General features: G+C 40.9%; 1 protein-coding gene across 3 annotated transcripts in view; it reads left to right on the plus strand.

The window, feature by feature from the left end:
• The window catches only part of JHY (junctional cadherin complex regulator), an 80,224-nt gene that overhangs the window by 52,135 nt on the left and 5,855 nt on the right, over window positions 1-22,234 (plus strand). For all 3 annotated transcript variants that reach the window (XM_055548423.1, XM_055548424.1, XM_055548425.1), the window contains 2 exons: window positions 3,759-4,420; window positions 9,812-10,103. In XM_055548423.1, coding sequence (XP_055404398.1) covers window positions 3,759-4,420; window positions 9,812-10,103 — 954 coding nt within the window. The remainder of the gene's footprint in view (window positions 1-3,758; window positions 4,421-9,811; window positions 10,104-22,234) is intronic.

Here is a 22,234-nt window from a genome sequence, read left to right on the forward strand (position 1 = left end):
GGAGAGAAGCATGTGGTCAAAAGGAAAAGACAAACGTTCCCCAGTTAAGGAAGGCTTCAAAGGGATGAAATAGGATGTTTTCCTTCTTCTCTCTAAAATAAAATAACTCTGGCCTCTCTAGATAAGAAATGACAGTGTGAAAGATATGTAGCATCTTTGACTTGTTAACGTCAAAGTTCTCGTAATCCCATCCTAAGTTATCTTTCCACCTTTCCAAAGAGCTATTCATCGGGTTTTGCCTCCAATGCTTTCAGCAGAACTATGATGCATTTATTCATCCAAACACAAAAAATTTGAGCCAGTTAATGTCTTCTCTAAATTTTATTAATATTATTGGATGGAATGTATAACCCAGACTCAAAGAATATGTGTTTTGTTGTTAAGAAACACAGCACACTTGGAGAAGAGATGTAGAGAATGGACCTGTGGCCACAGTGGGGGAAGGAGAGGGTGGAACAAATTGAGAAAGTAGCATTGACATTTACAGACTACCCTGTGTAAAGTAGATAGCTAGTGGGAAGCTACTACCGAGCACAGGGAACCCAGTCTGGTGCTCTGTGACGACCGAGAGGGGCAGGATGAGGGGTGGGTGGGAGGGAGGTGACATACATATGTATAGTTATGATTGATTTGCGATGCTGTACAGCAGAAACCAACACAACATTGTAAAGCAATTATCCTCCAATTAAAAACAAAATAATAAAAAAGACAACACAAACTTCAGAGCTAATCTTGGAGTCCAGGCATAGCCCTCAGGACTCTAGGGTTGATCAGGGTGGTTGAGAATAAGAATGGCTTTTGTTTTAAAGCAGATGAACATTCCGCTTTTGCTGAGGTCGAAGTGTGCATTCTCCCCTCTGCTTATGTCATGTAAACCGGAAAGTCATGAAAAAGACAGTCAGCTGCTGCCCTTCTCAGGGTTGGTGGCAAACTTCCCTTGGATGGCACAATACGGAGGAGCATTAAAAACTGAGTACAGATCTTACTAAGAAGCTATCATCGTAGCATCAGGCATCAGGAGACTCTGGTGCTAATGTCCCAGCCACAGGACTCTGCTGTGTGTGTGCTGGAAAAACCTACTGCCATTAAGCAGTTATTCTGAGTGCATTGTAGTCTGGACTGATTGTGAGTGTTGGTGACAAAAGAATCCCAGGGAGAGGGGGATGCAGTAGAGGATTTCAGTGCTGATGGAGATTAAATAGCCCGAGAATGGCTTTGTATATTAACTTCAGGGAACTCAGGTCTTGCCCTAAAGAGTGACACCTGATGCCTCAATTGTAGGTAATACATCTCTAGTAAACCTCAGATTTCAAGTAGGCTGCTCGGAAGGTGAGGCAAATCACATCCAGCCCATAAATGTCTTTCTTTACGGAGACTGAAATGCCATGCCTGGGCACTCACATTTACGTGAATAGCAGATTTAACACTTGAGACAACTGAAGTTTCTCACGAAATGATGAGCCCTGGCCTTGTTGACAGAGCGCCCCGTGAAGAGCACAGCTGTCGTCTGAAGTGTCAGCAGAAAAGGTTTAACATGATTAAGGCCAAGTGGTAGGCCAAGACTTCGGGTCTGGTACTCATTGGTGGAATGACTTCGGGCCATTTCTCATTGGTGGAAATGAGAGAGAGAACTGGACCAAGCACAGTCAGATGGTAGCAGAAGAAGAACTCCTGGTCACTTATTTTTCCAGCAGTTAAAAAGCTGAACAAACATGGATGGACCTAGAGATTAGCATACTAAGTGAAGTCAGGAAGACAGATACCATCTGATACCAGTCACATGTGGAATTTAAAATATGTCACAAATGAACTAATCTATGAAACAGAAACAGACTCACAGACACAGAGAACAGACTTGAGGTTGCCAAGAGGGAGGAGGAGTGGAGGGATGGCTGGGGAATCTGGGATTAGCAGATGCAAACTGTCATAGATAGGGTGGATAAACAGCAAGGTCTTACACTGTATAGTACAGGTAACTATATTCTTGTGATAAACCAGAATGGAAAAGGATATTTAAAAGCATGTATATAGGTATATGAGTCATTTTGCTGTGCAGCAGAAATTGACACAACATTAAATGTCAACAAAAAAGGCTAAACAAATACTGAAAAGAATAACATTAGCATCAGTAAATATCTACAGATCATCACAAAAGTGGATCTTTACTGATCTTCAAGAACAGTGATAATAGCCATAAAAAGAGTCACTGTGTTTCATGAACACACCTGTACGAGTGTAAAATAATTTTCTTCTGGATGCATTACAAGCAAGGCTGTTCTTAGGCTGTGCACTGGCAGAGCCTTCTTGCCCACATTGTGTCCATGCAGCTCAGTATACTGCATGGAAGGAAGGACCCTTTCAACTGAAATACAGAGAAGGAAGTTTTTCTTTTTTGGACACTGCAGGTAAAAACTTTAAGGAGCTAATCAGAACAATCTTCCAGAAAGTTCAAAATCTAAGGAGAACGTACTCTAAATTTCAAATTATAAGTCACTCTTACATGAAAATCTGATATAAGAATATTGTATATTACTATTTTAAATTCAATAATCTCAACCTTATTATAATGAGATATCATGAGAAATAGAATGGCACTAAATGATATTATACAAGAGTAGTATTATACAGTAGTAGTATATTTTACAGGAGTCTTAGCAATTACATCAAAAAAGTGAAATATCCCTAAAACAAACAATTTGAGCAAAAACATGATTTATTCATTTCAAGGTTTTTTTTTTCCTGAACAATCTGTGTAACTTGCGCTTTTTCGATTAACCTTGCATAGATACAGGCCACAGAGGCTTTTTATATGTGTGTTCAGATAGGAAGAAATATGTTGCAGTTACACAGCACATGGGGGCATATGGTCCTCTGACTGTTTTCAGTAAGCATATAATCATTCTTTCCAGAGGCCTCTTAACTCAGCTAGTTTTTCACAAAGTAATGAGTGCTTTATTCCTTGGGAAATATGTCTAAATGGCTTAGTGCAATATAGTTACATAGTGTATCTATTATACCAGGAGTACATTGTGTTGTTACAAGACTTTGGAAAGCATAAAGACTGTTCTGAAATTGAAATATTTCCCCCAGATGTTTGATTGCCTAAGTACAGGCTATATTAAGGAACAGAAGCAAAACAACCCTTGTGGTTTCACAGATGTCCCATCACCATGCAGACTCTTTTATAATCCTCTGAATAAAATCTAATTTGTTTCATCTGGTGAAGAGGTCATTTCTGGCTTCTGACCTACATGACTAAGATCTGATAATGTGAATTGTATTTCATACTAAACTTGTATTTAGTGGGTAAAGTAGATCATTGATGTTCTTTCTGGTTGAGATTTTTAATATTTTTCTTAGTTAAGACAAATGTGCGTATTTTGATGCTGATTTGCACTTCCTCTGTATGCAGCTCTTTAGAGAAAAAGCTGCTTTCTCCCCCTATGTGGTAAAACTTCATTTTACAACATTTTAAGTCAAAGACTTGCCCTTAATATAATGCCCTTTCTAAGCTTTTTTTTTTTCCTAGAAAATTCATAATCTGAAATTGCCAAGAGGAAGCACCCAGCTAATCACCCTCTCATTACCTGAAATGAGGAAAGCCCCCTGTGTTCTCTTTCTTTATGTCCTTTCAATCCCATGATCACCTTTCTAGAAGTCTCAAAACTCCCAGTTTGAGAAACACTAAAATTTTTGTCTTTTAACTTTACATTAAATTCAGTCTTTTAACTTTACATTAACAAAAAATATCTTTTTAGGATTACCAGGAACACTGGTCTCAATATGAACATGAAAAGTCAAGCAATGGACTCAGAGGTCAATCTTCAGAAACAACCAATGGCCAGCAACCTTCCAGAAGACCAGCCAAGCACAAGATTCGAAAACAGCATAAACACCGGCATGGCCCGAAGTCTTTGGTGACTGAAGAGCTGGTTGTCAGTCAAGGAAACCAGAATAACACTCCCAGACATCAGCAAAACCCAGATAAGTCTATTGATACTGACGTAACACAGGAAACAGTTGTGATTATGAATACCACCAACGATGATTTACAATACTCAAGTGTACTGAGAAGCCAGGATCCCACAGTAACCTCCAGTCAATTTGCTCCACCACACCAGGTTTCTAACAAAGTATTATATAAAAATCCTGCCGGCTATTACCCAGTGATGAACGCTAATAGAGAAAGAGGACACAACGACCAAGAAGAGAAAAGGTTTTCCTACCAGCAGCTACACATTGACACTCTATCCGATATGCACTTGAGCTACCTTCATGAACTTACCAAGAAACACGCATCCCATAGCCAGAAAGGCTCTCAGACTGTTTCTAACGTAAACAGGCAAGCATCAACCGAAAAGAAGCAGCAACCCAAACTGGCTTATACAGAGACAAAGTATAAGAACTTAGAAATATTATGGTAAGAATTCCCTGTTCTCAGGTGGTTTTCTGGAGAAATGAGAGGCTAGAAGAGGGAGGATGGGATGCTGGACAGAGGGGTGGGTTCATGACAGTGGTCAGGCAAGAGGAGAAATTCACCTAACGGCGTCCTTGGCTCTGGCCTTCTACCTAAAATAGTCCACTTTTCATGTATTTATTTTCTTCTTCCCTGTCTCTAGCTTTTCCACTGTAGTTAAACCAGAGACTAGAGGGGAGGACAGAGGGACCCTATCAAAAAATATACAGTTAAAAAAAAAAGATACAGTATATCTTGAGAACTGCAAGTAATATTTGGAGGAAACAAATTATCTCCAACCCTGTAATGGTCAATCTTAAGAAAATAATCTAAAATGCAGAAAAAATTATGTATGTGAAAAAATATCACCATTTACAGAAATGACAATAATTGAATAAAGAAATGTTTAAGTAAATTTTATTAAATATCATGGAATTATTTAAATGGGCTTCCTTGGTAGCTCAGACTGTAAAGATTTCACCTTCATTTTCCTCTGGGGAAGGGAATAGCTACCCACTCCAGTATTCTTGCCTGGAGAATCTCATGCACAGAGGAGCCTCGCATGCTACAGTCCATGGTGTTGCAAAGAGTCAGACATGACTTAGTGACTGAAAAACAATACACCCCTTAAAATTATGCTTCTATAGGGAGAAAATGTTGTTATTGTTGTTTAGCTGCTAAGTCATGTCTGACTCTTGGCGACCCCCATGGACTATGGCCCACCAGGCTTCTCTGTTCATGGGATTCTCCAGGCAAGAATACTGGAGTGAGCAGCCATTTCCTCCTCCAGGGGATCTTCCCCACTCAGGGATCAAACCCTTATCTCCTGCATTGCCAGGTGGATTCTTTACCACTGAGTCACCTGGGAAGTCCTTATAGAGAGAAAATAGTGAGGTACAAAATTTTACCTAAAAGAGTATGAGCTTCACCTACGTGTTAAAATGTACACAGAAGATGGAAAATCATCCAAAACATCAATAATGTTTTTCTCTGGCAAAAGAGTTTGGGATTATTTTTAATTTCTTCTTTATATATTCTGAGCTGTCCAAATTCCCTACAATGTATATGCATTACTTCTGTAATTAGAAAAATGAAAAGTTATTTTTAAAATCAAGGGGGATTTCTTGATGTCATTCAATCAAATGTATTTATTACACGCCTGATACAACTGAATATAGGACTGAAATGTTATAGAAGATACAAAAGTAGTATGATGCATGGGAACCCTCAAGGAGCTTATTTTCAAAGTAGAGAGACAATTTTAACACGTATGAATTAATCAGAAGACATTTCAGTGCTCCACTTGGAGGTGTGGAATGTACATTTAACAAGATTTAGAATTCACTTCCTAGAAGAGATAATGATAGATAGATAACAGGCATTTTTGTCTTTTTTTTCCTGACTTTAGAGGGAGTGCTTCTAACATTTTGCCATTAAAAATATTTAATTTTTAGTACTTGGGGAGATACAGAGGAAATGTCCTATTTTTTTGCAAAGATCTATCATAAATAGATGCTTAATGTTATCAAAAACTTTTTCTGCATCAATTGAAATTTTTTCTCCTTTAATTCTTTAATGTGGCTAAATGTATTAACAGATTTTCTACCCTTCCACCAACCTTTTACTCCTAGGACAATCCCACCTTGTCATACTATTTTAATAAACTGCTTGATTTGATTTGTTAATGCTATTTAGGATTTAACATTCACATGTAGGAAGTGAGACTGGCTTAAAATTCTCCAATCTGTCACTGGCCTTGTCTGGATGTGTTATCAATTATACTAAGATTATACCAGCCTTAGAATAATTCCCTCATTTCACATCCTCTGGGATACACAATTGGAACTGTTACTTGAAAGTTACATAGAATTTTTCAGTAAATCTATTTAGTTCACATGTGTTTTTTTGTTTGGCCTTTCTTTTGTTGTTGTTTGTGGGCAGATTTTAAACTTTAGACTACTTACATTTTTTGTGATACTCAAATCTTGAGTTTATTTCCACTATCTTAATTTGTCCTAACCACCCTACTTTTTTCTAATATCATCTTTAAAAAAAAAATATTATCTATTAAACTAATAGAACTTTGTTACCTTTCCCCTCTACTGATTTAGAAATGGATATTTTCTTTCTATTCTTTTTTTTAACTTACATACTTAACTAGTCTAGTGTTAAATTAATATTTCTATTATCCTGCAGATATATTCAAAACATTGGATTGTTCTAATCCCTTTGTGTCATACATATTCTTTTCATTCAGCATCTTATATCTCCTAATTGCTGTTTTATTATTGCTGGATAGAGTCCATGCTGTTTTAGATTTAACCGATTGTTAATGTCTTTGCTTTCCATCTTTCTGCCATTTCACTCTTCCTTCTTCAAGTAGATCCTTTAGAAGTTCTTTCAGCAAGTACATTTCACTGGTAAACTTACCTGAAATTCCTTTACTTTATTCTTTTAAATTACTGTTTAACTCGGTAAAGAATTAAACTCTTTGAAAAACACTGTTTTTCTATTTCCTGGCTTCTGTATTTCTTTGAAAAAACTTTTATCAATGTATTTATCATTCTTTTTGTCTTTTATTCTCTTGTTGGTTTTGCGGTCTCTCCTTTGCTTTTTGTGTTTTCAAGCTTCACTATGACGTATTTAGTTTGAAATTTATAATCTTGCCTGTGACTTTTCTGGGCTTCCTAAATCTGAAGGTTCATCTTTTTCATAAATTCTGGAAAATCATCACACATTTTCCCTTTGAATACTATGTCTCCCAAATTTGCTCTATTTTCCCTTCAGGAACACACAATAGATATATATTTGATCCTCTTATTCTAGACTCCATGTCTTTTTAACTGTTTCTTATTTCCCATCTCATATCTCTCTGTGCTTCTTTCTGAGAAATTTCCTGTTTATAAGTCTCTGTGTCCAATATGGTCTTTAACGTGTCCATTGGTTGTAAATTTCAGTGATGGTGCTTTTCATGTCTAGAACTTCTGTATGGTTCTGATTAAAACCTTCCTGTTCCTTTTTCAGAATATATTTCTCAGAGTTTTTATTTCTTATTTCATGTCTTTAATCATTATACACATGCTTGCTTACAAATGCTTTCTAATATTCAGTTATCCTAAATTCTTAGAAATCTACTACTGCTTTGTATGTGAGTTTGCATGTGTGTCTGGACTCTCTTATTTGGTAGGTTATTTCCTTACATGTTCTAAAATTTTGGATTGTGAACTTATGTGTAGCCACCTTATCTGTAGACACCTAGGCAGGTTTGGGTGGGGATGTATCCTTCCAGAGAACTTTTATTTCATACTTTTCCACTGTAATTTATTACAGGATACTGAATATAGTCACCTATGATATACAATGCTGTTTATACATTCTGTATACAATAGTTTGGGCCTTCCCTAGTGGCTTAGATGGTAAAGAATCTGCCTGGAATACGGGAGACCCAGGTTCAATCCCTGGGTCGGGAAGATCCCCTGGAGAAGGAAATGGCAACCCTCTCCAGCATTCTTGCTGGAGAATGCTATGGACAGAAGAGCCTGGCAGGCTACAGTTCATGGGGTTGCAAACAGTCAGACATGACTGAGTACAACTAACACATATAATAGTTTGCATCTGCTAGTCCCAAACTCCCAATCCAAGCCTCCCCCAACCCCTTGGCAACCACAAGTCTGTTCTCTATGTCTGTGAGTCTGTTCCTGTTTCATAGATAAGTTCATTTGTGTCATATTTTAGATTCCACATATTAAGTGATATGGTATTTGTCTATCTCTTTCTGACTTACTTCATTTAGTATGATAATCTCCAGGTCCATCCATGTAGCTGCAAATGGCATTCTTTCATTCTTTTCTATGGCTGAGTAATATTCCATTGTGTGTATGCACCATACCTTATTTATCTGTTGATGGGCATTTAGGTGTTTCCATGTCTTGGCTACTGTAAATACTGCTTCTATAAACATAGGGGTGCATAATTATCTTTTCAAATTATACTTTTGTCTGGAGATATGCCCAGGAGTGGGATTGCTGTGTCATATGGCAACTTTATATTCAGTTTTTTGAGCAATCTCTGTACTGTTCTCCATAGTGGCTGTACCAATGTACATTCCCACCAACAGTGTAGGAGGCTTCCCTTTTCTCCACAACCTCTCCAGCCTTTCTTATTTGTAGACTTTTTAATGATGGCCTTTCTGACTGATGTAAGGTAGTAGCTCATTGTCGTTTGATTTGCATTTTTCCAGAGAACTTTTGTATCTGCTTCTGCCACCTACAGAGGTATCCTTCCTCCAGTATCATTTTTATGTTAATTTCTTGGTGTTGGAGTTCCATGATTATGTAGGTAAGGTAAATTTGAACCCCAAATATTGCCCCAAATTCCCAGGGAATTTTTTTTTCCCCCTAGTTCAGGGCCTAGACAAAGATAGTGTTGCTCTGTTGTTTCTCAAGGCTGGTGAATGAGTTTTTTACTAATCTGCCTTTTTATTGAGGCTGTATCTCTTCAGGGCTTCCCTGGTGGCTCAGATAGTAAAAAATCTGCCTGCAATGCAGGAGACCTGGGTTGGATCCCTTGGTTGCAAAGATCCCCTGGAGAATGGGATCTTCAAGGGTAAGAGCCTTAGTGTAGGTATCTCACTTCTGATTCCCTGCCCCACACAAGGCCAAGGTCTGACATATCTAACCCCAGTGTTAAATGGTAAAATGCAAGCACTTAGGTTCAAAATCCCCTCAAAGAAAGCTATAGCTTCAGCTCATCCAAAATCTGCTTTAGTTTTAGTTCTTGTTTAGTTTGTGGTCTTTGAAGATTCCCCATCTCTCTTACAAATTCAATTAATTATACAATTAAAATGATATTTGTTTAATTTAATACACCATATCCAGGTATTTTGTGGTGGGAAGGCCTTTGATTTTTCAGAATGGTGTTTTTTTCCATTCTGAATGCAGTAAATGAAAGTTCTAAGTAAGAGCTAGAATATCCTAAAGAAAAAAATAGGACAATATGGATAATAATATAATTATGAAAAGATTAAACTAAAGGACATTAATTTGATTGTCATGCATGTTAAGTCCAGTCCACTCAGTCAAGTTCTACCCTTTGCAACCCCATGGACTATAGCCCACCAGGCTCCTCTATCCATGGGATTTTCCAAGCAAGAACACCGGACTGGGTTGCCATTTCCTCCTTCAGGGGATCTTCCCAATCCAAGGATGGAACCTGCGTCTCTTATGTCTCCTGCATTGGCGGTGGGTTCTTTGGGAGTGGTAAATATAGTAAATCAATGGTTCATGAAGACTTTTATGCTAAGTCTTATGTATCTACATTTTAACAGATTTGCGCTTTTTTTGTTTTTCCTTTAAGGAAATTCCATTCCTCCTCTGAGGAGCCTGCTAAGGCTTCCCCAGATTCCCGGCTCTCCCAGATAATGGAGCAGCATCAGCAAGCCCTGCTGCAGCTGACAGAGGTGCAGCCGCACGAAGGGGCCTCACCCGGCCTCACCCTTCCACCCATACTGTCAAGGGTGGAGAGTGAATCCCAACTCAGTTCAGAGAGAAGCCAAAGAAACCAAGTGAAAATCAGCCGCAGCAATTCTGAAAGCTATCTGTTTCAACTGGAAAAGGGGAAAAAGCATAGGAAAAGAAGCAGCATTAAGGTAATAATAGCATCTTACTTAACCTTCCATTTTGATAATACGCATGGTCCTTGACTTTCATTCCCCTTATCATAGGCCTGGAATAGGGATGCTCCTCTTCCTCCTCTTTCTCTTCTTCCTGCCCCTATCCCCTAATAACTCTTCCTTGACTCTCATCTCAACCTCAGCTCCTGCAGTAAAACACCCAGGACAGCCAATGACTGCACTTTTCTTCTGAAATGTTTGCTTTACTGAGTTCTGTGTTTACTATAACTCGATACTATAAGATTCACCATGGGGTGTGGGGTGGAGTAGGAGGGGGGTTCAAGAGGGAGGGGACATATGTATACCTTTGGCTGATTCATGTTGATGTATGGCAGAGACCAATATAACACTGTAAAGCAATTATCCTCCAATGAAAATATTTTTAAAACAAAAACAAAAAGATCACCATCATTAGCACCTTTGTGCACTGAAGTCTTTCCCATCGGGTCTGCTTTGCTAAATAAAGGAAATGGGGGTGGGAGGCAAAAAAGGAAGGTTTCCAGGAAGAAATGAAGGAGTCTTTTTATGTCCTTTATGTTTCTCCACTGTTCCAAACAATAAAAACTCCTCAGGAGAGACCACTTGTTTTCTAGTGTCAAATAGTAAGGGAAAAGCTGGAAAATGCTTTAAGGGGCAACAGGGAAAGACTTGGTTGGAAGATGGGCCCTCCCAGGAACAGACTCTGAAATGGAGATTTATGAGCTGGAGACCTCCTCCAGAACCACCCCTGGGAGGGAGGGAGAGGTGGCAGCTTTGAGGCTGAAAGTGGAAGCTTCAGCCAAGCCCAGGAGGGTTCTGAAGCTGGGATGGCTCTTCAGAGGCAAGGCACCAGCTGTTCCCTAACACGGATCAGCCACTGGCTGTTGCCTGTCTGTGGGGAAGGGTAGTAACTTCAGGCATGGCTCCTTTGGGCTACTACTTTGTTGCTTTGGTAGTAACTTTGAGCTACATCACCTGGGTGAGGGCAGTTCTCAGGGAGGGACTCGACTGTGAGCCACGGAAGAGGACACTCAGCAGCTAGGGGCACAAGAGTCTGGGTCCAGGGGAGCGTCCACTCTCAGGCAGATTTAGGGAGCCATCCTCAGTTCAACTCAACACATATGTTGAGGACATACGTGTCCTTCCAGGACCCGGTGTCAGGTGCTGGGGGATGTATAGTGAACGAGCAGCAGGAGTGGACAATTACCTGGAACTGGGGAAGGCATGCAGGCACGTGGCTTCAGTATCATATTGAAATAAAAAAGAGAGATGCAGGGTGAACACAGAGCACCGAGGGGGCACACATCCCCACCTGGGGGTCATGCAGAGTTTCACGGGTGATCCTGAGTTGTCTCAGAGGACATTCATGAATTAACAGAAGAAAGATTGAAAGCGTTTCAGGCAGAGGGACCAGCGTGAGCAAATGTTCTGAAGCGCGCGAGAACACAAAGCATGCTGGGAACTGAAGCAATTCAAGGCTACTATCACTCAAACTGGGGCTTCCCTGGTGGCTCAGACGGTAAAGAAGTGGGCATGGCAATTCATTCCAGAATTGTTGCCTGGAGAATCCCATGGACAGAGGAGCCTGGCAGGCTACAGTCCATGGGGTTGCAGAGAGTCGGACATAACTGAGCAACTAAGCACAGCACAGTCCCTCAAAACTAGGAGGCCTGAATGTTCAGAGATGACAGTGGAGAAATAGGTCAGGGAGTTGAGGGGGTTGGGTAGGTCTGCCAGTATCTTGCTTGTCATTGGTGGAAGAAGGGCTCTAATCTCTAGGCTGGAGGGTAGAGGTGCGGGTTGGCGGGAGGCACTGAAGAATTTTAACCACAATTAGCTTAGTCTTTTTATTTTATGGGATTAACATTGACCTTTATTTTCTGTTCATAATTGTTCATATTTTCTGATTTTTTTTTTTTTTTTGGAACTGAGCATGCATGACTTTTATAACCAGAAGGTTAATAAAACAACTGAGAAGAAGAGATGAGACAAAAAGGGCTAGGGTGAAAAATTGGGGTATAGTCACAAGACATCAAAAGATATGAATGAAAAGTTTCATGTCAAAGACATTCAAATAAGGTGGCAGTTTTAATTAGAATGGTTTGCATTTCTTGAGTTCAGAGGGAAGAAATACTTTTCAATGAAGTATTACTTCATTGAAATTGAAAAGAAATACTTTTCAATGAAGGTCTCTGTAAAAACCAGGCTTTCATTTATTCTTTCTCTATTGCTTATGTTTTTCTGTCCTCCATTTATTATTAACCAGTTGTATTTCCCAAGTAACTATTCTATTACTAGTCCTGCTTCAGATACGTTATCAGATTCAATATCAGGAACAGGGATAATATGCTTTACAGTCAAATATGAGGAATTTCAGTCATGGGTGGTTAATTGAGGGCTTTATTTCTCTTCTGTTTTATTGTGCTTTTGATGATGTTATTGCTCATTAGTCTGTTTTCCGGTGTGTGGATAAGTGAAAAGATACAGATACAAAATTAAGTGTCAGTTCAGTCACATACTGATCAAATGAGGGTCTTGCAAAGAAATTACAGTAAGTCCCCTGACACGTTAGCTGCTCATTTTGGGCCAGAATGTGTATGTGTTCATCAGATGATTTATGGATTAACAGATAGCTAGTGGTTTAAATGGCTCTCTCCCCTTAGTCAGCAGTTAACATGGAAACACTAAAGCACGTGATGACAGAACTGAAGGTGGTTTTCTGGTCAGCAGTCATCAGATTTAGAACCTTATTCTTAGCCTCTGTAGTAGAGAGCTAGATCCTACTAACATTCCTTTTTATTTTTATTATTTATTTTTTTATTTAATTGGAGGCTAATTACTTTACAATATTGTGGTGGTTTCTGCCATACATTCACATGAATCAGCCATGGGTGTACATGTGTTCCCCATCCTGAACCCCACTCCCACCTCCCTCCCCATCCCATCCCTCAGGGTCATCCCAGTGCACCAGCCGTGAGCACCCTGTCTCATGCATTGAACCTGGACTGGCGATCTGTTTCACATATGATAATATACATGTTTCAATGCTATTCTCTCAAAATATCCCACCCCTGCCTTCTCCCACAGAGTCCAAAAGTCTGTTTTTTACATCTGTGTCTCTTTTGCTGTCTCACATATAGGATCATCGTTACCATCTTTCTAAATTCCATATATATGTATTAATATACTGTATTGGTGTTTTTCTTTTTGACCTACTTCACTCTGTATAATAGGCTCCAGTTTCATCCACCTTATTAAAACTGATTCAAATACACTTTTTAATAGCTGAGTAATATTGTATATATGTACCACAGCTTTCTTATCCATTCATCTGCCAATGGACATCTAGGTTGCTTCCATGTCCTGGCTATTGTAAACAGTGCTGTGCTAAACATTGGAGTACACGTATCTCTTTCAGTTCTGGTTTCCTCGGTGTGTATGCTTGGCAGTGGGACTGCTGGGTCGTAAGGCAGTTCTATTTCCAGTTTTTTAAGGAATCTCCACACTGTTCTCCATAGTGGCTGTTCTAGTTTGCATTCCCACCAACAGTGTAAGAGGGTTCCCTTTTCTCCGCACCCTCTCCAGCATTTATTGTTTGTAGACTTTTTGATAACAGCCATTCTGACCAATGTGAGATGGTACCTCATTGTGGTTTTGATCTGCATTTCTCTGATAATGAATGATGTTGAGCATCTTTTCATGTGTTTGTTAGCCATCTGATGTCTTCTTTGGAGAAATGTCTGTTTAGTTCTTTGGCCCATTTTTTGATTGGGTCATTTATTTTTCTGGAATTGAGCTGCAGGAGTTGCTCGTATATTTTTGAGATTAGTTGTTTGTCAGTTGCTTCATATGCTATTATTTTCTCCCATTCTGAAGGCTGTCTTTTCACCTTGCTTAGAGTTTCCTTCGTTGTGCAAAAGCTTTTAAGTTTAATTAGGTCCAATTTGTTTATTTTTGCTTTTATTTCCATTACTCTGGGAGGAGAGTCATAGAGGATCCTGCTATGATTTACATCAGAGAGTGTTTTGCCTATGTTTTCCTCTAGGAGTTTTATAGTTTCTGGTCTTACATTTAGACCTTTAATCCATTTTGAGTTTATTTTTGTGTATGGTGTTAGAAAGTGTTCTAGTTTCATTCTTTTACAAGTGGTTGACCAGTTTTCCCAGCACCACTTGTTAAAGAGATTGTCTTTTCTCTATTGTATATTCTTGCCTCCTTTGTCAAAGATGAGGGGTCTATAGGTGTGTGGATTTATCTCTGGGCTTTCTATTTTGTTCCACTGATCTATGTTTCTGTCTTTGTGCCAGTACCATACTGTCTTGATGACTGTAGCTTTATAGCATAGCCTGAAGTCACGCAGGTTGATTCCTCCAGTTCCAATCTTCTTTCTCAAGATTGCTTTGGCTAGTCAAGGTTTTTTGTATTTCCATACAAATTGTGAAATTATTTGTTCTAGTTCTCTGAAAAATACCGTTGGTTAGCTTGATAGGGATTGCATTGAATCTACAGATTCCTTTGGGTAGTATACTCATTTTCACTATATTGATTCTTCCAATCCATGAACATGGTATATTTCTCCATCTATTTGTGTCCTCTTTGATTTCTTTCATCAGTGTTTTATAGTTTTCTATATATAGGTCTTTTGTTTCTTTAGGTAGCTTTATTCCTAAGTATTTTATTCTTTTCGTTGCAATGGTGAGTGGAATTGTTTCCTTAATTTCTCTTCCTGTTTTCTCATTGTTAGTGTATAGGAATGCAAGGGATTTCTGTGTGTTAATTTTATATCCTGCAACTTTACTATATTCAGCTTAGCCTTTTTAGAAAGACTGTTCTGGCTATGTCGTGCAGAGCACACCAGGAATAGGGGGTCGTGAGCTAAAAGCTCATGTGGGAGCCTCAGAAAAAAAGGAAAGGGTGACCTTAAAGAGAACAAGGGAAAGTGGACTAGAATGACAGTTCTATATTACAGAGAAGGAAAGGAAGACCGGCTTGCTATGTCCTCCTAAGAGAGGACCTCAGAGGTTGATGGACATGAAACACCTCAGCCCACTGCCACAGCCCCCACCCAAGAGCCCACGCAGCCCAGGTCTTCAGCTCGCTCACAACCCAGGGTCCTTACCACCACCCCTTCCTATACCCCCACCCAAGGGCTCCTTGAGCTCCTTGTCTGACCTTCCCTCACATCCTCTGTCCTAATTCTTGCCCAGGCCATGGAGACCACTACCAGTTGTTTGGAGCTGGGATAATCCCCAGTTTTACTGTATTAAGAAGAAATGTGTTCCTGGGACCATCAGTAACTTATTTTTCCACCAAAACATCATTATATGCTTAGGTTACATTACAGTTAGGTTCTGAGGTACAATTAGTACTGTTTTCAAGTACTTCATAAACAGAATAGAGTTTGTACAGTGGACTAGGAAGCCAGACACCATGTGTATTATTACTTCTATGGGGAAATGTATTCAGAGCTTAGGAACCAGCACATTCTCAAGATGAGGATGTCCTGTCCCTCTAGAACTTATGAGTTGTCAGGGCCTAAGAAAGAGTTCAAACACACCACTTTGGATGAGAACCTTCTGGGTTAGGGTTCCTACCAACTGTGGATTATTTTAGCTCAATTTCTAGTGAGCAGGGATCAGTGGAAGTCAAACACTTGGCCATTTCTAAATTTCTATCACCTAATCTCTGTATAACTTTGCAAGTTATTAATTCACCTGAGCCCCTAGTTCCCCATTTGTGCAATTAGAGTTGTTCTTTTGGTAGATTTCATTTGACAGTTAAATGAAATACCATATTAAAACCTTAGCTTGTTGTTGTTGTTTTAGTCACTAAGTCATGTTCAACCCCATGGACTGTAGCCTGCCAGGCTCCTCTGTCCATGGGATTCTCCAGGCAAGAATACTGGAGTGGGTTGCCATTTCCTCCTCCAGGGAATCTTCCTGACCCAGGGATCAAACCCCTGTCTCCTGCATCTCCTACACTTGCAGATGGATTCTTTACCACTGAGCCACCAAGGAAACCCCAAAACCTTAGCTTAGTACCTAGTGAAGAATAGATGCAACTAGATGTTCATTTCCCTTCTCTTCCTTCTCCTCCTGTAGTCTGAATTTGCATTTTACCTGGGAGGGTAGAGGATAGGCCCAGGTAATGGTGGGTATCACCAGACATCTAAGATCTGGAAGAGAGGGAAGAGGAAGAAAGAGAACTTCCACTTATTGCTTCCCAAGCCCTCTTTAAACTTGGGAAATCCCTCTCCTCCTGCTCTCTCTAGGGGATGTTACAATCTTCTTGTGACCATTTTCTCCATCCAAGACCTTCAGCCTACATCCGACAAAGAAGCAGTCTTTGTCCAGAGAGCCATTCCAGAAGCTACAATGATTGAGAACCAAGCTATTTGTATAGGACAGCAGGTAGCCCGGGCCCCAGACACAGGGACTCATTACCCAGATCAGGCCCATTTCCCAGTCAAAGCAAATCTCTTGGTCTCCAAGGGAATTGACTTGAATCACAGTAAAAATCAGAGGATTTGTCAAGACAATAGGCCTGAGCACCGTCCCTCTTCTCCTGGCAGTTGTATTGTGACTGATTTATGAATACTCAGCATTGTCCATGCCACTGAATCCAGACATCAGGCAGTGAGAGATTAACCCAGCGCAAGGGATGACAAACAGTATAAAAATATCCACTGCGACCTGCACAGAATAACTGCTAAGGAGTTCTCTGACAGATGTGCAGAGCTGAGCCACAGTAATTAACTCCTGTGTTTGTTGTCACAGACAATCTGGGTATTGCTGCTCGACTGCTTCTAAGAAGAGGTTTATTTGGATTAAGTTTAGTAACCGCAGAGCAAATTTCCTTCCCTTGCTGTTCCCCAGTATTGGAGACATTGTTTTCTATCCCATCACTAAGTAACTCTCTCACCCTTACACATCTGAGGAATGTTCTGGGGGAAAGTCCTGCAGTGTCCCCCCACATCGGGGCATGACCTCTCAGAGTTGACACAAGTCCTCCTGGGGACAGTTGATGTCATTTTCAGCTCAGGCAGCTTTTGCCCCAAGTGTACAGTAAAAGTCCGTCTTCTAGCTTGAGAAGCATGATGGACGGCTGGCAGAAACCTTCCACCAGGAAATCCTATGCCGAACTCTGCCAAAGTCATGACCCATGGACACCAGTTCCGAGGCACAGGTCTGGCCTGGTCAGTCATCAACTAGCGCCAGAGTTGGCTAATGTCAGCCCATGGGCATCTCACACAAAGACTAGCGGTGAACCCCACTGGAGATTTGTTGAAACCGTGCTTTTATTTTCCTCATGTTTGGAGACCTAACGAGACTATATTGTTGATGTAATTTTAAAAACTTTGAGGGCATCACGCTGTCGTGACCCTTTGGTCTTGTAACAGGCAAAGAGAGGTAAATCAAAGTAAATTCTAGGGATTATTTGCCTATGACAGCCTTTTGAAGAGACAGAAAGTAGATTAGTGGTTGCCTAGGGCTGGAGGGAGAGAGGGGAGGGGAGTGATTGCTAATGGGTATGGGGTCTCTTTTTAGGATAATGAAAATGTTTTAAAATTGGATTGTGGTGACTCTTGCACAGCTTGATACACTAAACACTACTGACTTGTACAACTTCAAATGGGTGCATGTGGTGGTGTGTGAATTTTATCTCAATAAAGCTGTTAAAAAGATTTTTGATGGAAAGGGATCAAACAAAATTACAGCACTGAGAACCAATCAAGATTACTTGAGGCTAACAAGTGAATCCAGGATTTTTCATTGCCGGTCACCCAGAACAAACTCTGTCAGGAGCCCTGGCGCTCCCTTGAGAAATGTCCTTATTTTCGCTGGCAGCAGCTCAGCCTGTCAAGGGGTCAGTGGCATTTGGAGATGCCCCTTTCAGTCCACACTCTCTCTTTCGTGTCAGTCTACAGTACTGGACCCTCGGTTCTGTCTTCCTGTGACCGCCATGATGTCCAATCCAGGTGATATTAAGAACTTGGATGGGGCAGCAATAAGCAATTCCTCATGCTTCACAATCTGTCTTTTGTGAATCGGTGGGATGATTAAGGCTAAGCTGCTTCAGACTAAGGCTGTGATTTCTAGGCACTAATCATTTCTTTCTCTCAGTTTTGGACAAATTGGATTTGTGACTTGGACATGAGTGGGTTCCCTCTTTTTTCATCTTTGATTTGCTTTGGCAAATAGATAGTAACTTAGTGATTACGCTGAAAACAATGGCACAGGTGGCATAGGCCAGGTAAAGAACAAATCCGCAGTTGCCAAGAATAGGATATCTGAGCTCATTTACCTATTACAAGTCAGCAGAGGTTTTAAAATGTAATAATACTCAGTGTCCTCAAGATCTGCACAAAAGGAGCATTCTTCTGCCTCCTTAACGGAAGTGTTCATGAATGGCCCTGAATACATCACAATTCTGTTTCAATAATCTCACTTCTCTTCAGAGAAGCGAAGAAATAATTCAGAAGTGAGAAGAGAAGAAATACTTGTGAAGAAATAATGAGTGGCCCACAAACAGTCCTCATCCCTGTGTGCGTGTGCGTGCGTGTATCAGTCGCTCAGTTGTGTCCGACTCTGTGAACCCATGGACTGTAGCCCACCAGACTCCTCTGTCCAAGGGATTCTCCAGGCAAGAGCACTGAAGTGGGTTGCCATTTCCTTCTCCAGGGGATGTTCCCAACCCAGGGATCGAACCCACGTTTCCTGCATTGCAGGTGGACTCTTACTGTCTGAGCCACCAGGGAAGTCCCCTCAGTTTTCAGATATTATAAAAAATTCTGTTGCTGGGGAGGAAACTGAGGCACACTGACCCCCTACCCCAGGCTTCTATTTGCCAGTCCAACGTCCAGCATACACCCTCCTACTCTCCACCCCCAGTGGAATCAGCTGCACACACACAGCCTTTTGCTGGGGGGAGGGACTCAGGAGCCCATCTGATGGCCTGTGCTGGGGGAGGCTGGCCAGGGTCAAGGGCTGTGGGTGGGGGAGCAGGAGGAGGGGTGTGGCTGGAGGAGCAGCTGCTGTGTGTGTGCATGGGGGGCAGTCAGTGCTGAATAGGGGACCCCAGCTGGGGTTCCACAATGATCTATACAGTCTATGGAATTCTCCAGGCCAGAATACTGGAGTGGGTAGCCTTTCCCTCCTCTAGGGGATCTTCCCAACCCAGGGATCAAACCCAGGTCTCCCACATGGCAGGCAGATTTTTTACCAGCTGAGTCACAGGGGAGGCCTGTGCTCATCCCTAGGACATCTTAAATGTTCAACATTTGGAGAAAGCACTAAATAATTCAACTACAAAGAGACAATAGCATGTTAAACACAGAAAATATTCAGTGGCAGGGAAATACAATGTCATGCTAACCTCAGTGAAAAATAAAATAATTTGTAGCATAGGGACAATCCTAGAAAAGTAGGAGCAGACACATCTAAGGGCAGGAAGCAGCTGTAGTGGTTTTTCTGGGTGATGACTCCATTCTGTTAAAGGAGATTTATGATTTTTAAGTGGCTTCAATGAACACTGTTTCTTCTATATACTTAACATTATTAATGTTCTAGTCATTTTAGTCCAAAGCCTTCTTTGACCCTGATGCTGGGAAAGATTGAGGGCAGGAGGAGAAGGGGGCAACAGAGGATGAGATGGTTGGATGGCATCACAGATTCAGCAGACATGAGTTTGAGTAAACTCTGAGAGAAGTGAAGGACAGGGAAGCCTGGTGTGCTGCCGTCCATGGGGGTCGCAAAAAGTTGGACACAACCGAGCAACTGAACAACAACAAAGCCTTCTTTAAGAAAGGATCTTCTTTGAGCTTTTAGGATTAGATGCACTGAAAGAGTTTTGACTATGAATGTCATTATATAATATAATGTTATATTAACATTCTAATAAGGCAAATACTATTTACACAACTTTCATCCTTGCAGTGTAGAACTATTGCCTAAATGGCACATGACTTTGGCCCTTTGAAGCCCCAAGATGCACTACAAAAATTCTGTAGGACCATAGAAATATTGCCTTCAGCTACAAGCCATAGAATTGCTATTTACAACAACCTGAAAAATTCTTGAGTTCATTCTTCTTACCTACAGTTAATTCACAGGTGGGTAGCTGCACCGGTGGTTCCAGAGCACAAAACATCAGAACCAGTATTTATGCTTCTCTTTCTTCCCTTTCCGGCCTTAAGACTGCTGTTAGCGCCAGAAATTACATCCACGTTCAAGACAAGACCAAGGGAAAGGGGAGGGGCTGTCGCAGGCTAAATCAAAGTTTTCCAAGATGCACCCTCTAGCTCACACCTCAAAGCCCAGAGCTCAGTGCTGGGATCTGGGAAAAGAGCATTTGGCTCTAAGCCTGGGAAATAGCAATGGAGAAGCTAAGTGATCTGACCTCCAGGTCGTCAGTCAATAGTCCCTGCGAGTAGTAACAGTTGATCCATGTGTATATGTAAATTCACTGTTAAGATTTGAGAATTGTATGCAGTAACTATATGACGAAATGTTCCATTTTTAAAGTCTCTCGACTATCTCTGCCAAATTCTCTCTTAGGAAAGAACACATTAGGTATAGTGTATATACCTACTCCAGTATTCTTGGGCTTCCCTTGTGGTAAATGTGGTAAATGTGGTAAAAGACCTCGGTTCAATCCCTGGGTTGGAAAGATCCCCTGGAGAAGGGAAAGGCTACCCACTCCAGTATTCTGGTCTGGAGAATTCCATGGACTGTATAATCCATGGGGCCACAGAGTCAGACTTGACTGAGCTACTTTCGCTTTCACTTTTCAATAATTAACAGGAACTTTCAACATTTAGAAAAATGCCTTGTCATTAGCATATAAATAGGTGGTACCATGTACAGTTCAGAACTGCCACCTCCACGGTATGGCTGTTTATTCTAAGCACCAATTTCGATGTGCCCCAAGATCATTACTGTCACCCAAACCGTATCTTTGGCATCGTCCTTCCTACCCTTCCCAGGTGGCACTAGTGGTAAAGAACCTGACGGCCAATGCAGGAGATGTTAGGAGACGGGGGCTCAATCCCTGGCTTCGGACGATCCCCTGGAGGAGGGCATGGCAACCCACTCCAGTATTCTTGCCTCTGGAGAGTCCCAAGGACAGAAGAGTCTGAGGGGCTACACTCCATAGAGTTGCAAAGAGTTGGACATGACTCAAGTGACTTAGCACGCATGCACCCTTCCCAAGGAAGACAACCAAAGGAGCTCACAAATTAAAGGACATGGTTTACCACAAGGCCATCTGCTGCAAATAACAAGTCAGATTTCCTGTCAAAAGCAGGAATTTGGGGAAAATCTCAATCTATCCCACAATCAGGAGCACCTTAGTATTTTTCCCGCCTACTACTGTGCTCGTGTCATAATTTAATAATTAAATGGCCTTGTTTTGTATCATCCCTTTAACTATGCAATAGTGATAATAGTTATCATATAAAATTACCTGTGAAGTGAAGTGAAAGTTGCTCAGTTGTGTCCGACTCTTGGCGATCCCATGGACTATACAGTCCATGGAATTCTCCAGGCCAGAATACTGGAGTGTGTAGTCTTTCTCTTCTCCAGGGGATCTTCCCAACCCAGGTCTCCTGCATTGCAGGCGGATGCTTTAACAGCTGAGACACAAGGGGATCAAAATTACCTGTACCCTTCAACATATCCAGAATCACACTGAATACAATGAATTTCTCAGTGGGTCTTCTTTAGACTCTTAAGCTTTACATGTTTCCATTCTTTTGAATTTTAACATCAGACAGGGCACTCTGCCTTTGAAGCAGTGTGCTTACCTGAGTCATTTATTGATAGATAGCCTCTTCCAGGGAGATCATTTGGTTCAGTGAATGGTACAAAACTAGACATACTTGTCATAGTAGCAGCAAAGTAGGAATGTGTCTGTCATGTTAAAAATACTAATAACAAATCTACCATATGACCCAGCAACCCCATTACCAATCATGTACCCTGAGGAAACCGTAACTGAAAAAGACACATGTACCCCAATGTTCAAAGCAGCACTGTTTACAATAGCCAGGACACAGAAGCAACCTAAATGTCCATCGACAGATGAATAGATAAGGATGATGGGGTACACATACACAATGGAATATTACT

This window comes from Bubalus kerabau, chromosome 15, assembly GCF_029407905.1.
Source record: "Bubalus kerabau isolate K-KA32 ecotype Philippines breed swamp buffalo chromosome 15, PCC_UOA_SB_1v2, whole genome shotgun sequence".
NCBI classification, from domain to species: domain Eukaryota; kingdom Metazoa; phylum Chordata; class Mammalia; order Artiodactyla; family Bovidae; genus Bubalus; species Bubalus kerabau.